Source organism: Mus pahari, chromosome 4 (genome assembly GCF_900095145.1).
Source record: "Mus pahari chromosome 4, PAHARI_EIJ_v1.1, whole genome shotgun sequence".
Lineage (NCBI taxonomy): Eukaryota > Metazoa > Chordata > Mammalia > Rodentia > Muridae > Mus > Mus pahari.
The window spans coordinates 6,198,844-6,213,479 of record NC_034593.1 but is presented as its reverse complement, the minus strand read 5'-3'; the positions used below and the strand labels follow the sequence as shown (position 1 = coordinate 6,213,479).

Genomic DNA, 14,636 nt, shown 5'->3' with positions numbered 1-14,636 from the left:
CTCTCCCTCTCCCTCTCCCTCTCCCTCTCCTTCTCCTCCTCCTCCTCCTCCTCCTCCTCCTCTTCCTCCTTCTCCTCTTCTTTCTTATTCTTGAGGGGGGGAGTTTGTAAGGGTGGGGAACAGACCTGGGAGGACTGAAAGTGAGTGTGATTAGGGTTGTATTATATGAAATTCCCAAATAATCAATAAAAATTAATGTGAAACAAGAACTCTTAATTGTGCTAAATCAGAATTAAAAGTCAGTAAGATACCTACACACATGCATGCACATGAGCCTGTGCACACACCCACACCCACACACACACAGACACACACACATGCACAATCATATAATATATAGAAGGACTTAAGCATGCCTATCAATGTAAGATGAACACCAAAAATAGCTTAAAGGTTCAAACAATACTTCAGTTGTTTTTGTGGTTTTGGAAACACAGGGACATTGTGTAGAGGATTCTTTCACCCATCGATAGGCAGTTTATGACTTAAGAGCCATTCATCACTCAGCCTGGTCACTGCCTTTCCTCATTGGGTCTCAGGGTGAGTCACATGCTTTGGGTTTCTTTGAAAAGAGCTGTGCATGATCTCAGCATCTCCCAGGCATCTGCTGCATCCCACCAGGAGCTCTACTGAACTCTCTCATCCATCACAATGAGCAACAAATTCCTAGGCACCTGGAAGCTTGTCTCCAGCGAGCACTTCGATGACTACATGAAAGCTCTAGGTGAGAAGTGCTTCATGACAAATGTCCCTTGAAAGACAGATGCACAGGGTTTTCTTCCAATGTTCCCCCCTCCCCTGAGTCTGGGGAATGTTGCGTGGGTTGAGTGCAATCTTCTGTCTCATTCATAAAATTTACTTCTACTTCACTGGCAGTAAATTGTTAGAACTTACACGAAGCTATTTAAATGCATAGAATTTGACGGCAGTTTCGCAGGTTTGTCGTTGGAAATTTGGGGAAAACTATTAGAATTTGAGTCAATCCAAATTCTGGCATTTCTGAAAGCTTGTTTAATAGAAATTAATGTGGTCATAAGATTATGAGTTGAATACTAGAAAACCACAATTTAAAATTTTAACCTTTATCCAAACTAAAAATTTTGTCTCTGCTTTGAGTTTGTCTGTAATTAAATTATCATTTAAGTGTGTGAAGCTTGACAGATAGTACATTTCCTAGATGACGATGCTTGAAAACTGTGGAAGTTGTTGAGATCAAAAGAACTGGTTGGCTGCTGTGAGTTCAAACTCTGTCCCACCAACGCCTGCCCGCCCTAGTGTTGAGCAGGGACTACAGACAGGAGAGTGTGCTGGAGAGTTTGTTCTGTTTGTTCTTCTCATCAGGCATATTATGGAACTACAGAATTTCAAAAATATGATTCTACTAAGGATATGGGGGGGGGGGGTCTGTATATCCGTAGCTCCTTATCAACAGAGAAAGTGTTATAGAAAGGTATGGTTAGGCAGGAGATGGTTAGGCTGAAAGCAGCTATGTTTGTAAATACAAACTCAAATGTCTAATGCTTCATACAAATCTGAAACAACTTATTCTAAGGTGAGGATACCGCTGGACATGACAGAGTGGACAAACTAAACTTTTGCAGCTGTGTAGTTTTATGCTGTAAACTCTGTCGGCATCACTGTTGTAACAGTACACTAAAATGCTTGTGTCACCAACATGCATGTTCTCTCATTGTTGAAACTTGGGAGGAAGCCCCACCATCTACTTATTGAAGGTGCCACTGAATAAAGAACCTTAAACCTGTGGACATGACATCTGTCTCTCAAATATGCCTCCTTAACCAATAAATAAATAAATAAATAAATAAATCTGACATCACCTTGCTTTTCAGGTGTGGGGTTAGCCAACAGAAAACTGGGAAACTTGGCCAAGCCTACTGTGATCATCAGCAAAAAGGGGGATTATATCACCATTAGAACGGAGAGTGCCTTTAAAAATACAGAGATCTCCTTCAAGTTGGGCCAGGAGTTTGATGAAACCACAGCTGACAACAGAAAAGCCAAGGTAATGTGTAATATTGTTTTCCTGAAAGCTAGTCCAGTGGACTATTAAGAACTAGGGTTATCCCTTCTTGGAGTTAGGGACCTGGGCAATGAATGTGACTTGTTGAGACATCTGTCATGGAAACTGAGGTAAGCCAAGCACGTGAATGTGTCTTTGTAGAGCATCGTGACACTGGAGAGAGGATCCCTGAAGCAAGTGCAGAAGTGGGATGGTAAAGAGACAGCCATAAGGAGAAGGTTGCTGGATGGGAGAATGGTAGTGGTAAGAGCATTTCCAGCCCTCACGGCAGAAATAACGCCGTGTCCATGCATTGGTTGTGCTTGTTGCAAAATGTCCCTTGCTCTTTACAATACAAATAGATAATAACACCAAGAATAAAGTCAACAGTTAGTGCTTGAGTGAAAAACCATTTTAAAAAATTCATGTTTTAGTCCTACGTGTGTTAGGTCAAGATTTTAAGTGGTAGTATCTAAACAATAAAATTAATGAAAATATGGATGAATGTCACTTGTTTAAACTTACTGCCAAAAAATGTAAGCCTATACTTCAAAAGTAAAACATAACCCTGGCGTGCCCAATTATAGAATATTGTAGTAAAAACACTTTGTTTTCTGGAGTCCATAGGAACTTATCCTAAACTATACCAAAAGCTCAATCTAAGTTCTAAGCTCTGGAGACCTCTTTAGTTAGCAGATGAGAATGAGGCAAAGGAGTCCAGCAGATGGACTCTAAGGGAGTTTTAAGACTGTGAGTCTGTGCTCACTAACACACACACACTGAATATACATACAGTCCTCTAGTGGGTTGAGTATTTCTTTCACTGTGCACTGGGTTTAGCTCTTGCGGCACAAAAGATATACAAGAGTCAGTTCAACACAAGGTCCCCATTACAGATCAACCAAACCAAATCTCTCAGGGAGTGTATTTGACTGCTCTTTGGGTAAGGCAAATGTGAAAGCCATTTTGATATTAGTCACTATTCTCCTTGTGATGAAAACCAGCTAAAACGCATCTTCAGAGAGAACTCATGTTGGTCTGTAGTTAGAGACTGTCCATCATGGCAGGGAAGACAGGCGAGCAGATGCTGGAGGCAGCTGGTGGTGCGTGTCAGGAAGAAGGGAAAACGGACACTGGCACGCAGCCCACTGCCTCTGCCTTAGGCTAACGCATGGGCTGGCATGTCTCTGGGCTGGCATGTCTCTACGCTGGCATGTGTCAGGTTTTCAGGTCCCCCACCTCAGTTACCCTGGCGGAGACTGCCCCTCACAGACGTGCCCAGAGGTTTGCTCTGTCTCTGTGATGGATGCTCTGTCTCTGTGATGGATGATTCTAACCCCCACAAAGCTGACAACCAACAGTAAGCATTATAACTATGACAATTTTTATTGGATTTAAATGCATCTAAATTGTGCATAAAAACTGCTGCTTGATCATGTATAATAACACAGATCAACTCTAAAGGTTTTTCTTGAGTTTCTATGTTGTAATTGCAAACTATTAGAAAGCTGGCATCCAGGTATTTTATTCCTTCCTAAATGTAATCTTGTGGCTTCATTGTAAACTGCTATATTATTCCAAATGCCCTGTCCTCTGACTTGTATTTTAAAGGTCCAATCTCTTCTTTTAAGGAATATATAATGAAGGGTGTGGTTTGTACCAGAATTTATGAGAAGATCTGAGAAAAATCGTTGGATCATCCAAATGATGTTTGCTAATCTAAGACTGGAAATATTCAGCAAGTCCTGCATTCACTGCAGCTGGCTTCTCTGGTTTCCTCTGTGCTTGTCATACTGTGTTCTATAGTAAAGGTTTAAATGAGGATTAATCTAAAATACTAATTTAGACATTTTCCATTTTCATCCATCTTTACCATGTTAATCCTTCTGTATTGACTAGACAAAAGACATCCCATAAAAATCACTGTTGCAAAGTGACAGCCTAAGCTGTGCTCATTCTGTTTTGAATAATGATGAGAAGGTAAGAGCTTTGTTCTGGGCAGAGATAAGTGCCTCGGGGGCCTGGACAGTTATGAGGCAGGGGAATCATAAAGAAAGCAAAGCAAGAGGATGAGCTGCTCTAACTGGGGGTTGGGGTTCCGTGTTTCAGCCAACAGGAACAGCCTCCATTCCACTTGGCCAAAGTTTTGTAATGCACAAACAATATGATGCCCAGTTGTTACAGCCACTGAGAGTGTTTGACAAGTGCATGTTCCTATGTGCCTGCACATCCCTACTGAGGCAAACATGGTTCCTCCATCTTAGCAGGCTTCCTCATCTCCCTCCCCAGGAAATATCAACCCACCAGAAGCAAGGATGGTTTTGATTTGGTCCTGGACTAGCTTTGCTTAAAATAGCACCAAACCTCCTGTATTCATTTCTCTCTACCTTTTAAAACTTAGCATGATGGTTTCCAGGTTTATCCAGGTTATTGCATGTAGCAGTAATTTGTTTCTTTTTATCGCCAAGTATCATTCCATTGTATAACCGCGTCATTATAGTTATCCATCTTTCTCCTGAAACAATTGGGTTATAACCAGTGTTTGTATATGATGAATAAAGCTGCTATGTTCTTGTACAAGGCTTTGAACATCTGGCCTCTTTCATGTTATTTAAATAACTAGTCATAGAGTACTGAATTGTTTATAAGAATGAGGAGCCACTGTGCTTATGTAAGACTGAAGCTGCAATATATGATTTGAGTAAATGATAATTGTGTGATTGTTTATGGAAATCAAATGTTCACTGTGGAAGAAGACGCATACAAAATGCAGAATGAGCGAAGGCAGGAAAAAAAAGGCCACAAAGAACTCCAGAGGAGTCAGTGCAAATTCATAGTTCTACCTCGCTCGGTGTGAACAGTCCCTAACGGTCTCGGGGGCTGGTCTTGCCCCCTAGCTGTGATCTAGCTTGGGAGGTGGTCAAATCTTTAGCAGGTGGGTTCTAGATGGAGGAAGTAGGCCACTGGATCACGCCTTTAAAGGTCATTCCTAGCCCCCTTCCTCTTCTTACACTTCCTGTCTTCCATGAGTTTCAGTTGTCTCTGTCATATAGTCCAGCTGTGATGATGTTCTGTGGCACCTCAGGCTCAGAACCAAGGTAACTAAGCATTTTGAACTTTGACTTCTAAAACTCCCAGCCAAAATAAAACCTCCCCCATATTTTTTATATCAGGTGTTTTGCCACATTGACAGTCTGGCTAATACAGTTTTTAAGCTCTGTGTATGTTCATAAGTAGATATAACTGTACATGCATAACTACATGTGTATGTATGTGATCCATATATGTACCTAATGTGTGTTTGAATATGCACACACGTGCTGAGGGCTCCTAGTTTTGTCTCCCAAAAGAGCTCAGAAGAATAGATACCTCAGGACTATGAGCACACATAGCACTTGGGGCTTGATCTCTAATGCCATTTCTTACTAAAAGAAACCAAAGTCCTCTGGAGAGATGAATGATGATACACTAGGACAGAATAGGTACTGTAAGATTTAAATAGTTTAAAAAATACTCAGAGACATGATAGAGGTGTGTTACTTGAACATAAAGAAACTTCCATTGGTTAAACTTAGGACAGCTTGGGTATAAAATACTTGATAAATTACAAGTTTAAAACCTTTAAGAAATCACAAATTCATAAATTATCACTATGAATGGTGTACTGGATAGCTTTGTGTCAACTTGACACAGCTGTAGTTATCACAGAAAAAGGAGCTTCAGTTGGGGAAGTGCCTCCATGAGATCCAGCTGTAAGGCATTTTCTCAATTAGTGATCAAGCGGGGAGGGCCCCTTGTGGGTGGTGCCATCCCTGGGCTGGTAGTCTTGGTTCTATAAGAGAGCAGGCTGAGCAAGCCATGGGAAGCAAGCCAGTGAAGAACATCCCTCCATGGCTTCTGCATCAGCTCCTGCTCCCTGACCCACTTGAGTTCCAGTCCTGCATCCTTTGGTGATCAACAGCAGTATGGAAATGTAAGCCAAATAAACCCTTTCCTCCCCAACTTGCTTCTTGGTCATGACATTTGTGCAGGAATAGAAACCCTGACTAAGACAAATGGTAAACCATTGGGAAAGTGTAACTCAGGACTCTGATATTGTGGTGAGATGATAGATAGATGGCACAGAAAAGGGGCATAGAATACATGACTTGTGCCGCTGGTAAATGTGGAAGGAGTTGTGAAAACAGATGACACTTTTCAACTACCACAGTCAACGTGGACTCCAGTAGGAATTATCAATGAACAATAAAGCTAGAAGAAACTGACTAGAAGCATCCTAGATCTGGATTGCACTGGTTATTTTTCTCTTTGCTGTGAAGGAAGGATTAATTTCAGTTCACAGTTCCAGGATAGAGCTCATTGTGGTGGGTGGGGTGATGGGGGGGATAGGACCATGACGCAGCTGCTCACACTGCATCCGCTGCCAGGGAACAGAGAGAGATGGATGCCTGTGTTCACTGACCTCTCTCCTTTGCAGCCAGTCTGGGACATCAACCCATGGGTCGATGCTACCTACACACAGAGTGGCTGGTTCCTCAGTTGAACGTCTCTGGAAGTGTCCTCCTGGACTCTTCCAGCACCGAGTTTCCCCAAACCCTCTCAAGGTGCTGAGGACATCACGTGCCATGGACCAGGCTCAATGGGTCCTCCTCAGTCCGTGCGAATCAAAGTCTCAGACAGATGGGCATGGAGTCGGTGGAGATTGACAGACAGACGACATGAGAGAGGGTGTAGAATCTGAGTGTAATTTTTCAAATCGAGCATCAAACTTTTTTTACAGAAGAAAACGCAAGAAAAGCTAGGCGGGACACATCAGGACACATCAGGACACATCTGCCGAGTTACAGTGACACAAAACAAAAGGAATGTATACATCAAAAGATGGCAGGGACCAGGTGCATTTACCACTAAGAAAGGAGCCAGGTGTAATGCTAGTCTATTGTTAAACCCACCACCAGGGGTTCTTAGTAAACACATGATTATGTTGTTCTTTTGGGCCTAGTGAAGAAACCTGTCCCATGGGGATTCCCTAACTCTTTCATGGTTAACCTACCTGTTTGCTAGGCCATCATGTATTCCCTTGTTTGGGTGAGACTGGCTTTTGTCCTAAGTAATCACTCTGCAGACTAGCCCTGAGCTATCCTAGCTCCGTTCTTTGTGTTGCCTAATTAGTTTCACTGTCTCTACTAGAAGTAAATTTGAATGTTACTGAATAGGTAACCTTCTCACTGAATTCCTACTGAATTCCAAGCTCCTTGGCTTCAAGGATTTTCAGGATAGGGTTTGAGTATACGGACTATGAGAATGCCAAGATTACAGGAGGCATAGTTTCCTTGAAACTCTGCCTCTTGAGTGCTTCCTGGCCTCCTGGCCTATCAAGCAGACTTCACTGGAGTGGGTATAGCATTTTCCCCCTTTTCTTTTTTATTTTTCAGCCGAAGTTCCAGAATGTCCTGATTTGTCATAGCTACAGATCTCAGAAGTACTCTAAAGATGAGCGGAAACATAATGATTACTAACAAAATGATGCCAATAATAATAGCAAGTAGGATTATATATTGAACCCAATCCAGGGGATTCAATGCACTTAGGTTATTTTTTTTAAATCTCTGGCCAATTCATCAATGTTCCAAGTGTCCAAGTGACTTCTGTTAATATCTGAATTTTTTGTCTTTCTAGCCTTAATATGTCATATCCTATTGCTAATATCGTCATGCCCTATTGCTAAGACTACTACTTCTAAGACATTAACCTTTTCCTCCAATTTTTTATCTATAATACGTAGTTCTGACAAAGCTATGGAAATATTCCTATGCTTATCATTAACAAAATGAGCGTATGCAGCTGCTGAACTAAGGCTGTGGTAGATAATGCAAAAGATGTTAAAATTGCAATTAAAGCAGTAATTCCTAAAATTGCTCATTTAACCTTTTCAAAGTTTGCATTCCTGAATATTTAAACCAAGGATCATTTCCTAACTCTACAGGCAGCAAAACATAAGCAGACCTCTTTAATAAAATCATAACAGCAGATTCCTTATCTAAATTAGGACCTACACAATTAGTTAATTGACAAGAATTACAATGAATATGAGATTAACTCTTAAAAATTATCTAACAATATAGCATACAGGTAAGCTATAGGGGAGTTGGCCTGAATGGCCAGAAACAGTGTCTCTGACTGAATCTTGTCCAATACCCTGTAGCAGTCCCTCCGCCTCACGCGTCAGCCGTTTTACTTGTCCCCAAGTTGACACCAGGTCGGGTCTCCTTGCTGTAGCCCCTGGCAGAGACAGGAAGAGTTTCTTCATTTTGTTTGTGTCTGCTCTCTCTGATTCCTCCTTCTCTGTGTGCTCAATACAGCTTTCCTGTCACCACTGTCAGGGCACTCAGGAACTCCCAGGTTGTCACACGAATCATTCTGGAAGCTAGCATGCTCCTGCATCAGTCTGTGGAGAAAACAGAAACATTCCCTCCCCCCATTTAAGTACCTGAACAGGATCGTGCCATGTGCCATAAGTGGGTTCTTTTCATCTCACCTAGACATGATCATGTCTACTTTTAAGATACTATAAGGCATTTAGTAAGTTCTTTGACATCCAAATTTTAAAATTTTTAAAATAAAAATGTGATTTAAATAATGTGCATGGGGATATAGTTCCTCACACCATTATGTGGAAACAGGTAGAAACTAAGGACACTGAGAACAAATTTTTACAATTTGACATGCACATTCTCTAAAAATACCAAAATATTATCTTAAGCCAGTACTATTTTGATGATGTAAAGAATGAGATTATATGGCCAATTATTCTTGTGTAAGGTCTATAATCTGCCTGGGATATAAATCTAGCGTGGTAGATTCTAAATGTAGGTTCTAAAGGAATAAATTATCTGCTGTCAGTTGTATAATGGCTGGTATATTTTTGACTTATGACTAAGCTTTTAGGATGTGATTGTATCTAGGAACTGACTGAAACCGACTTGAGCACTGGTGGCTAGAGACTGGCATGGGGCCATGTCTATAATCCATGTCTATAATGCCTTAAGAGGTCTTTGTCCAGGCAATCTAGGACAATTTCTTAAATGTCCAAAGACAGTATTCTTAAAAGAACAGCATTTTTTCGTATGAGTTGTATATGTATAAACAATTGCAAATTTGAAAATTCATAGTATCTGTGGGATGAATAATTTTTAAGCAATTGTAAGCTCTGAGATATATATTGACTATTAATATACAAATTAAAGCTTGATTATTTGACATTTTAAAAACACTGTCTACAGCAATCACAGTCTTAAAGTATTCTCACACAAGAGGAAAAAGAAGGAATGCATATGAGATTCGAAAATAGAACAGCCATTTGACAGGGTTGTCAAAATTAACCCGGCCAATGAAGGGCAGCCAAGCAACATGTGCCCTGATACTGAACATAGTGTTTAGAGATCTATATGAGATCTATGTAATGAGGAAACAACCAGGAAATTCAAAATGAGGAATTTTATACTTTAAAAATGAAGGCAGGTGTCAACTGAGTTTCTCAAAATGTCACTGTCATAAAAGATAGAGAGGTTGTGGGAGTCTTTCAAATTACATTCTACTGAAACTACATGGTAACTAGCTGTAGTGAATGATCCTGGGTGTGTCTTACGGAGAGACAGTGAATGCAACAAGAGCCTGAGGTCAGTCTGGGAATCAGAGTAATAATGGGGATTAGATTACAGTGACCTCTGATCAAGGGAAAGAGTACCTCTATTCTTGGAAAACCCAGGAAATTCTGGGTAGTGGACCTTATGTAGTATGGGTGTGATTTAGTGTCAATGCCTCAGAGCAGCATATGAGTGTGTTTGCATGTGCACACACACATACTCATAGTGACAAGGCAAGTGGCGTGAACTGGAGCAGTCGCGTGATCTGAATGGGACCGTGCTTGTTTTCTATGAATTACTTTGTTCCTCATGTTTGCTTTCTGCAAACTGATATGCTTCTCCTAGTTTCCTTGTATCTTTAAAAGTATTTCCTAAGAAGGTACCCTTCGCCAGCCTTCCTCCCCCTCCAGGTCCTCATGGCATGCTTCTGCTGGGCATTGTGAGCCTTTCTTTCATTCTTTGTCTCCTACCAGGACAACCCATACAAAAGAATGTTTAGAACTGCACCTCTATTTTTAGAGGTTTATGGCTTGGCATAAAATGTATCCGTCAATAAATATAATTACACTATTGTACAAAAGCCCCAGGTACTTTTTAATTTCATAACAGGAAAAGTATTATGTTACTAATGAGGAAGAGAAAATAATCACTTCAGCAGGTTGTAAAACTTGCTAAATTTAAAAAAAAAAAAATTTTTTTTCTCGATAGCCACAGAGAAGGGAGTGGGAAAAACCTACTATCTGAACCCTTTTCAGGTATTGTAGCAAAACGCCCTATGTCACGTGTCAGAGTCACAATAGAAAGCCGCGCCTTGCTGTTCTGGGGACGGGTAGTTCATGGTGGAGATCCTGCAGTTTTATTCTCTGTGCAGAGCATTTCCCCAGTGATAGAAGCATCACTTGTGGAGAGTGTCCCCCTTGGGCCTCTTTTATATGGTACAAGTCCATCCAAGGAGGGTGCTACTTGTTCAAGGGAGCTAATTATTTCCTAATGCTACTAAACCTGAGAGTTAAGATTTCCATATGTGAATTTGGGGAGAAGAACACTTAAGGTTTGAATGTCAACTGTCCTCCAAAGGGCCATGCATTGAAGTCTGAGTCCTCAGCCATGGCACTATTAGGAGGTGTCAAACCGTTTAGGAGGTAGGTATGCCTAGTGGAAGACTGTAAGATCATTGGGGTGTCTCAGGGAATAGTGGTTGGGCTCCTGGGCCCCTCCTCACTTTCTTTGCTTCCTAGGCTTCACAAAGTGAAGTCACTTTGGTCCTGCCTCTCTACCTATCTGCCACCATGCTCTGCTTCATCAATGAGACAAAGCATCCAATGGACCCAAATCTCTAACACTGTGAACCAAACGTGCACGTCCCTCTTTGAAGTTGGCTTATCTGAGGTGTTTGCTGCTGTGATGGAAATCCAACTAACACAAACACCATCAAACCAGCGCTTAGGATCCATAATGTTTAAAACTTGGCTCAACGTATAATTTTGATTACTTAGTATTTTTTGATATAACATTGTAGTTTACTAGTTGTGACCCCAAACAATGCTTTAACACACACATAGACCCAAGTTCCTTAGAGAGCATACTTCAAAGAGCTGAGAAAAACAAATGAGCTAATGCATGTAAGGTGCTTAGACCAGGGTTTAGGGAAGACATCGCAGAAGTATCTTCTATTATTATTTATTTACTTGTTCCTTTCATTGGTTTGTATGTCTTGAGACAGGATTCTGTATTATAGCTTAGTCTGGTCTCAACTCATGATCCTTTTGCCTTGCCTCTAGAATACTTAGGTTATAGGCTCACAACACTAGTCCTGGCTGCTCTACTGTTATTTATTGAATGATACACATGATGTTCAAAGTGAATAGAAACACAGAAGCTCTTATTACTATATATGTTTTAAGTAATTTGTAATCCAAACGAAAAAGTCAAGAATACTATTCAGAAAAAAATCAAAAATCATTAATTAGTGTATAAGCAAACAAACACTTAAGATTGGAATATTTAAAATGGGAGTCTAACCTAAATGTGACCTAGATAAATGTAGGTTCTAAACGAATAAATTATCTGCTGTCAGTTCTATAATGACTGGCATATTTTTGACTTATAACTAAGCTTTTAGGATGTGATTGTATCTAGGATCTGGCTGAAACTGACTTGAGCACTGGTGGCTAGAGACTGGCATGGGGCCATGTCTATAATCCAACATTTAAGAGGAAGAGGTGGGGGGATGGGAAAGGTGAGGCCGACCATTTGAGACATAGAGAGACCCTATCCACAAAGCAAAAATGTTTAGAGGCTCATTATTGATTTTCAGAAAGTTTGCAAGCCAGTTGTTGAAAAGAATTGGTAGTTTGAAATTCAGCACAAGACTGTTCACACACGAGAGTCCAGCATAAGCCTTCGGGGTTTGCTCCTTATGGAACTAAATTGAATCACTCACTAGCATGCCATTGCAGAGATGTGACATCACACAGACTCACTAGCATGCCATTGCAGAGATGTGACGTCACACAGACTCACTAGCATGTCATTACAGAGATGTGATGTCACACATAGACTCACTAGCATGCCATTGCAGAGATGTGACATCACACTTAGATGTTTTTCATTTTTGTGTGTATGAATGTTTTGCCCGCATGTGTGTGTGTGCATACCACATGGATCCCTGGTGTCCTCAGAGGGCAGATGACAGAGGACACTTCTCTGTAACAGGAGTTACAGATGCTTATGAACAGCCATATAGATGCTTTCTTAATTACTGAGCTATCTCTCCAGCTCCTTAGATTGTCATATAAGAGTTCAGTTTAATGTGACAAGAGATTTACTGTGTAATTGACAGTTACTTGAGCTTAGTTCTTGGGCTGTCTCTATCCATGAAACATGTCTCTAGCATGGTTGCACACTAAGAATCATTGGGGAGTTGATGAACATGTGCATTTCAGGATTATATCCATAAGGGTGCCAGAGAGATGACTCTGTAGTTAAAAACACTTGCTGTTCCTCCGGAGGACTAGAATGCAGTTTCTAGCACATGCCTCGGGCAGCTCACAGCTGACCATAGCAACTCTGCACAGACACTACAGATAGATAAAGGTAAATCTTAGGGAATATTATATTACAGAATTATATTATATTATATTACAGAATTACATTATATTATATTACAGCATTCTGTTTTTGTTGCCATGGGTGAAGACTAAGATCTAGACTTTGCAGCCGTTAAAGGGTAAGCACAAACATATCAAAAGTTTAAATAGTTTATTTAGCAAGCTTCAGTGCATGAGCCAGGCTGGGCTACCCACAGGCAGTTTAGGCTCTGCTGAGAGGGAAATGGGGAAGGCTTTGTTCTCAGAAGCAAGACAAGGAAAATATTTGATGGGTTGCGGTGGAAAGACTCTAGGTAGAAGGTAAGGCTTCTGGGCGTTTGTTTGTCTTTGCACCGCTAAGGTTTTCCAGGAACTTTCGTGTGCTGGCTGGGTAACCGCCCTATCACTGAACTGCACTGCAAGGCCAGGGCATGGGTGGTTTGGAATTAGCTTTAAGTTTCAGTTTGCCTTGTACCCTGAGTTCATTTTGGCTTGCTAGGTAGGAACCCAGAGCCCAGGAGTTCATCTAAGCATAATAACCTCCCACTTAACCTTTTTTTTTTTGATTCATTTATTTTATTTATATGAATACACTGTAGCTGTCAGACATACAAGAAGAGGGCTTTGGATCCCATTACAGATGGTTGTGAGCCACTATGTGGTTGCTGGGAATTGAACTCAGAACCTCTCTGGAAGAGCAGTCAGTGCTCTTGACCTCTGAGCCATCTCTCCAGCCCTCCCACGTTTTAACACCAGTCTCTAAACTCCCCCAGCTGATCCCAATATGTGGCTAGAAGCCACTGCACCGAAGTCTTCTGAAGTTAAAAAACGTCAACATAAATGCAGCAAAAAGCTGTTAACATCAAGGGTAGCAAGGGGTTCCACATGAAATGAAGTCACTGTTGGGAGAGAAGGCACCACTGCCTGCAGATGATCTTACGAGTGTCCTATGCCTCGTGTTCTTTGTTAGGGAAGCCAGCTACTTACTATCCCTTTGCTGTTTCTGTTGGAGGCTACGTGACTGTCATTATTCAGGGTAAAGCATACACAAAAGTAAAGGTTCATAAATATGGGCCGGCAGGGGAACACGGGGATAAAGAGACACCAGATCTTTGAAAACATAACTCATATTCCAGTGGAGTTCACTAAGATGATTACTCAAACTATTCAGCATGGAGTGAACTTTTGGCTGTCTTTTTTTAAAAAGTGACTTGCCAAGTTATCTGTGGTCCCAGTTATCTATGCGTGGCTTTGGGTAGCTTGGCCTGGAGCCTACAATCCTCTCTCAGTCAAGTAGAGTAGAATAGTTGCAATTTGCTTTCTGATACAGAACAAATCTATCAATTCATTAGAGAACTGATGGTTGTCTTTCTCCTGAAAAAGTTTTCAAAGTAAACTCGTGACTAACTGGCTGTGTTTCACACCTCTAAGATAAAATGTTGTTGGAATTTGAAGACTTGTTGGAATTTGGAGTGATATGAATACCCTGGCATTTGGTATTATTATGCTATTATTCTTGATGTCTTGTAATTAGTTGTTTTTTCAGTAATTAATGCGCAGATAAGATGAGTGAGTTTTGGTCAGGTCATCCCACGGACAGAGAAGACACAAACTGAACCACTTTGCCTGGCTCTCTGGAGAAAGCAGAGAAGAAAACCTCATCAAACTGTAAATTATTAGAGCCATTGTTGTTTGCAGAACTTACTTCAGAAAGTTCAGAGAACAGTTCAAAACCATAGGATGCCATGTAGCCCCTCCCACCCCACTCTCGCTCCCATTGGATACAATGAAAAGCCACATAACTTCCACACAGTAATTGTCACATGCTAGACACTCTTCAGTCAAGTGGGCTGCACGACAAACTACAACGTGAATTAAATA

General features: G+C 41.0%; 1 protein-coding gene across 1 annotated transcript; it reads left to right on the top strand.

Moving 5' to 3' along the window:
* Nucleotides 1-585: 585 nt before the first annotated feature.
* Nucleotides 586-4,597, top strand: LOC110320594 (myelin P2 protein). Its single transcript, XM_021196681.1, has 4 exons — nt 586-724; nt 1,851-2,023; nt 2,183-2,284; nt 3,652-4,597. The coding sequence occupies exons 1-4, from the start codon at nt 652-654 to the stop codon at nt 3,700-3,702; spliced, it is 399 nt and encodes a 132-aa protein (XP_021052340.1). The 5' UTR covers nt 586-651; the 3' UTR covers nt 3,703-4,597.
* Nucleotides 4,598-14,636: the final 10,039 nt, after the last annotated feature.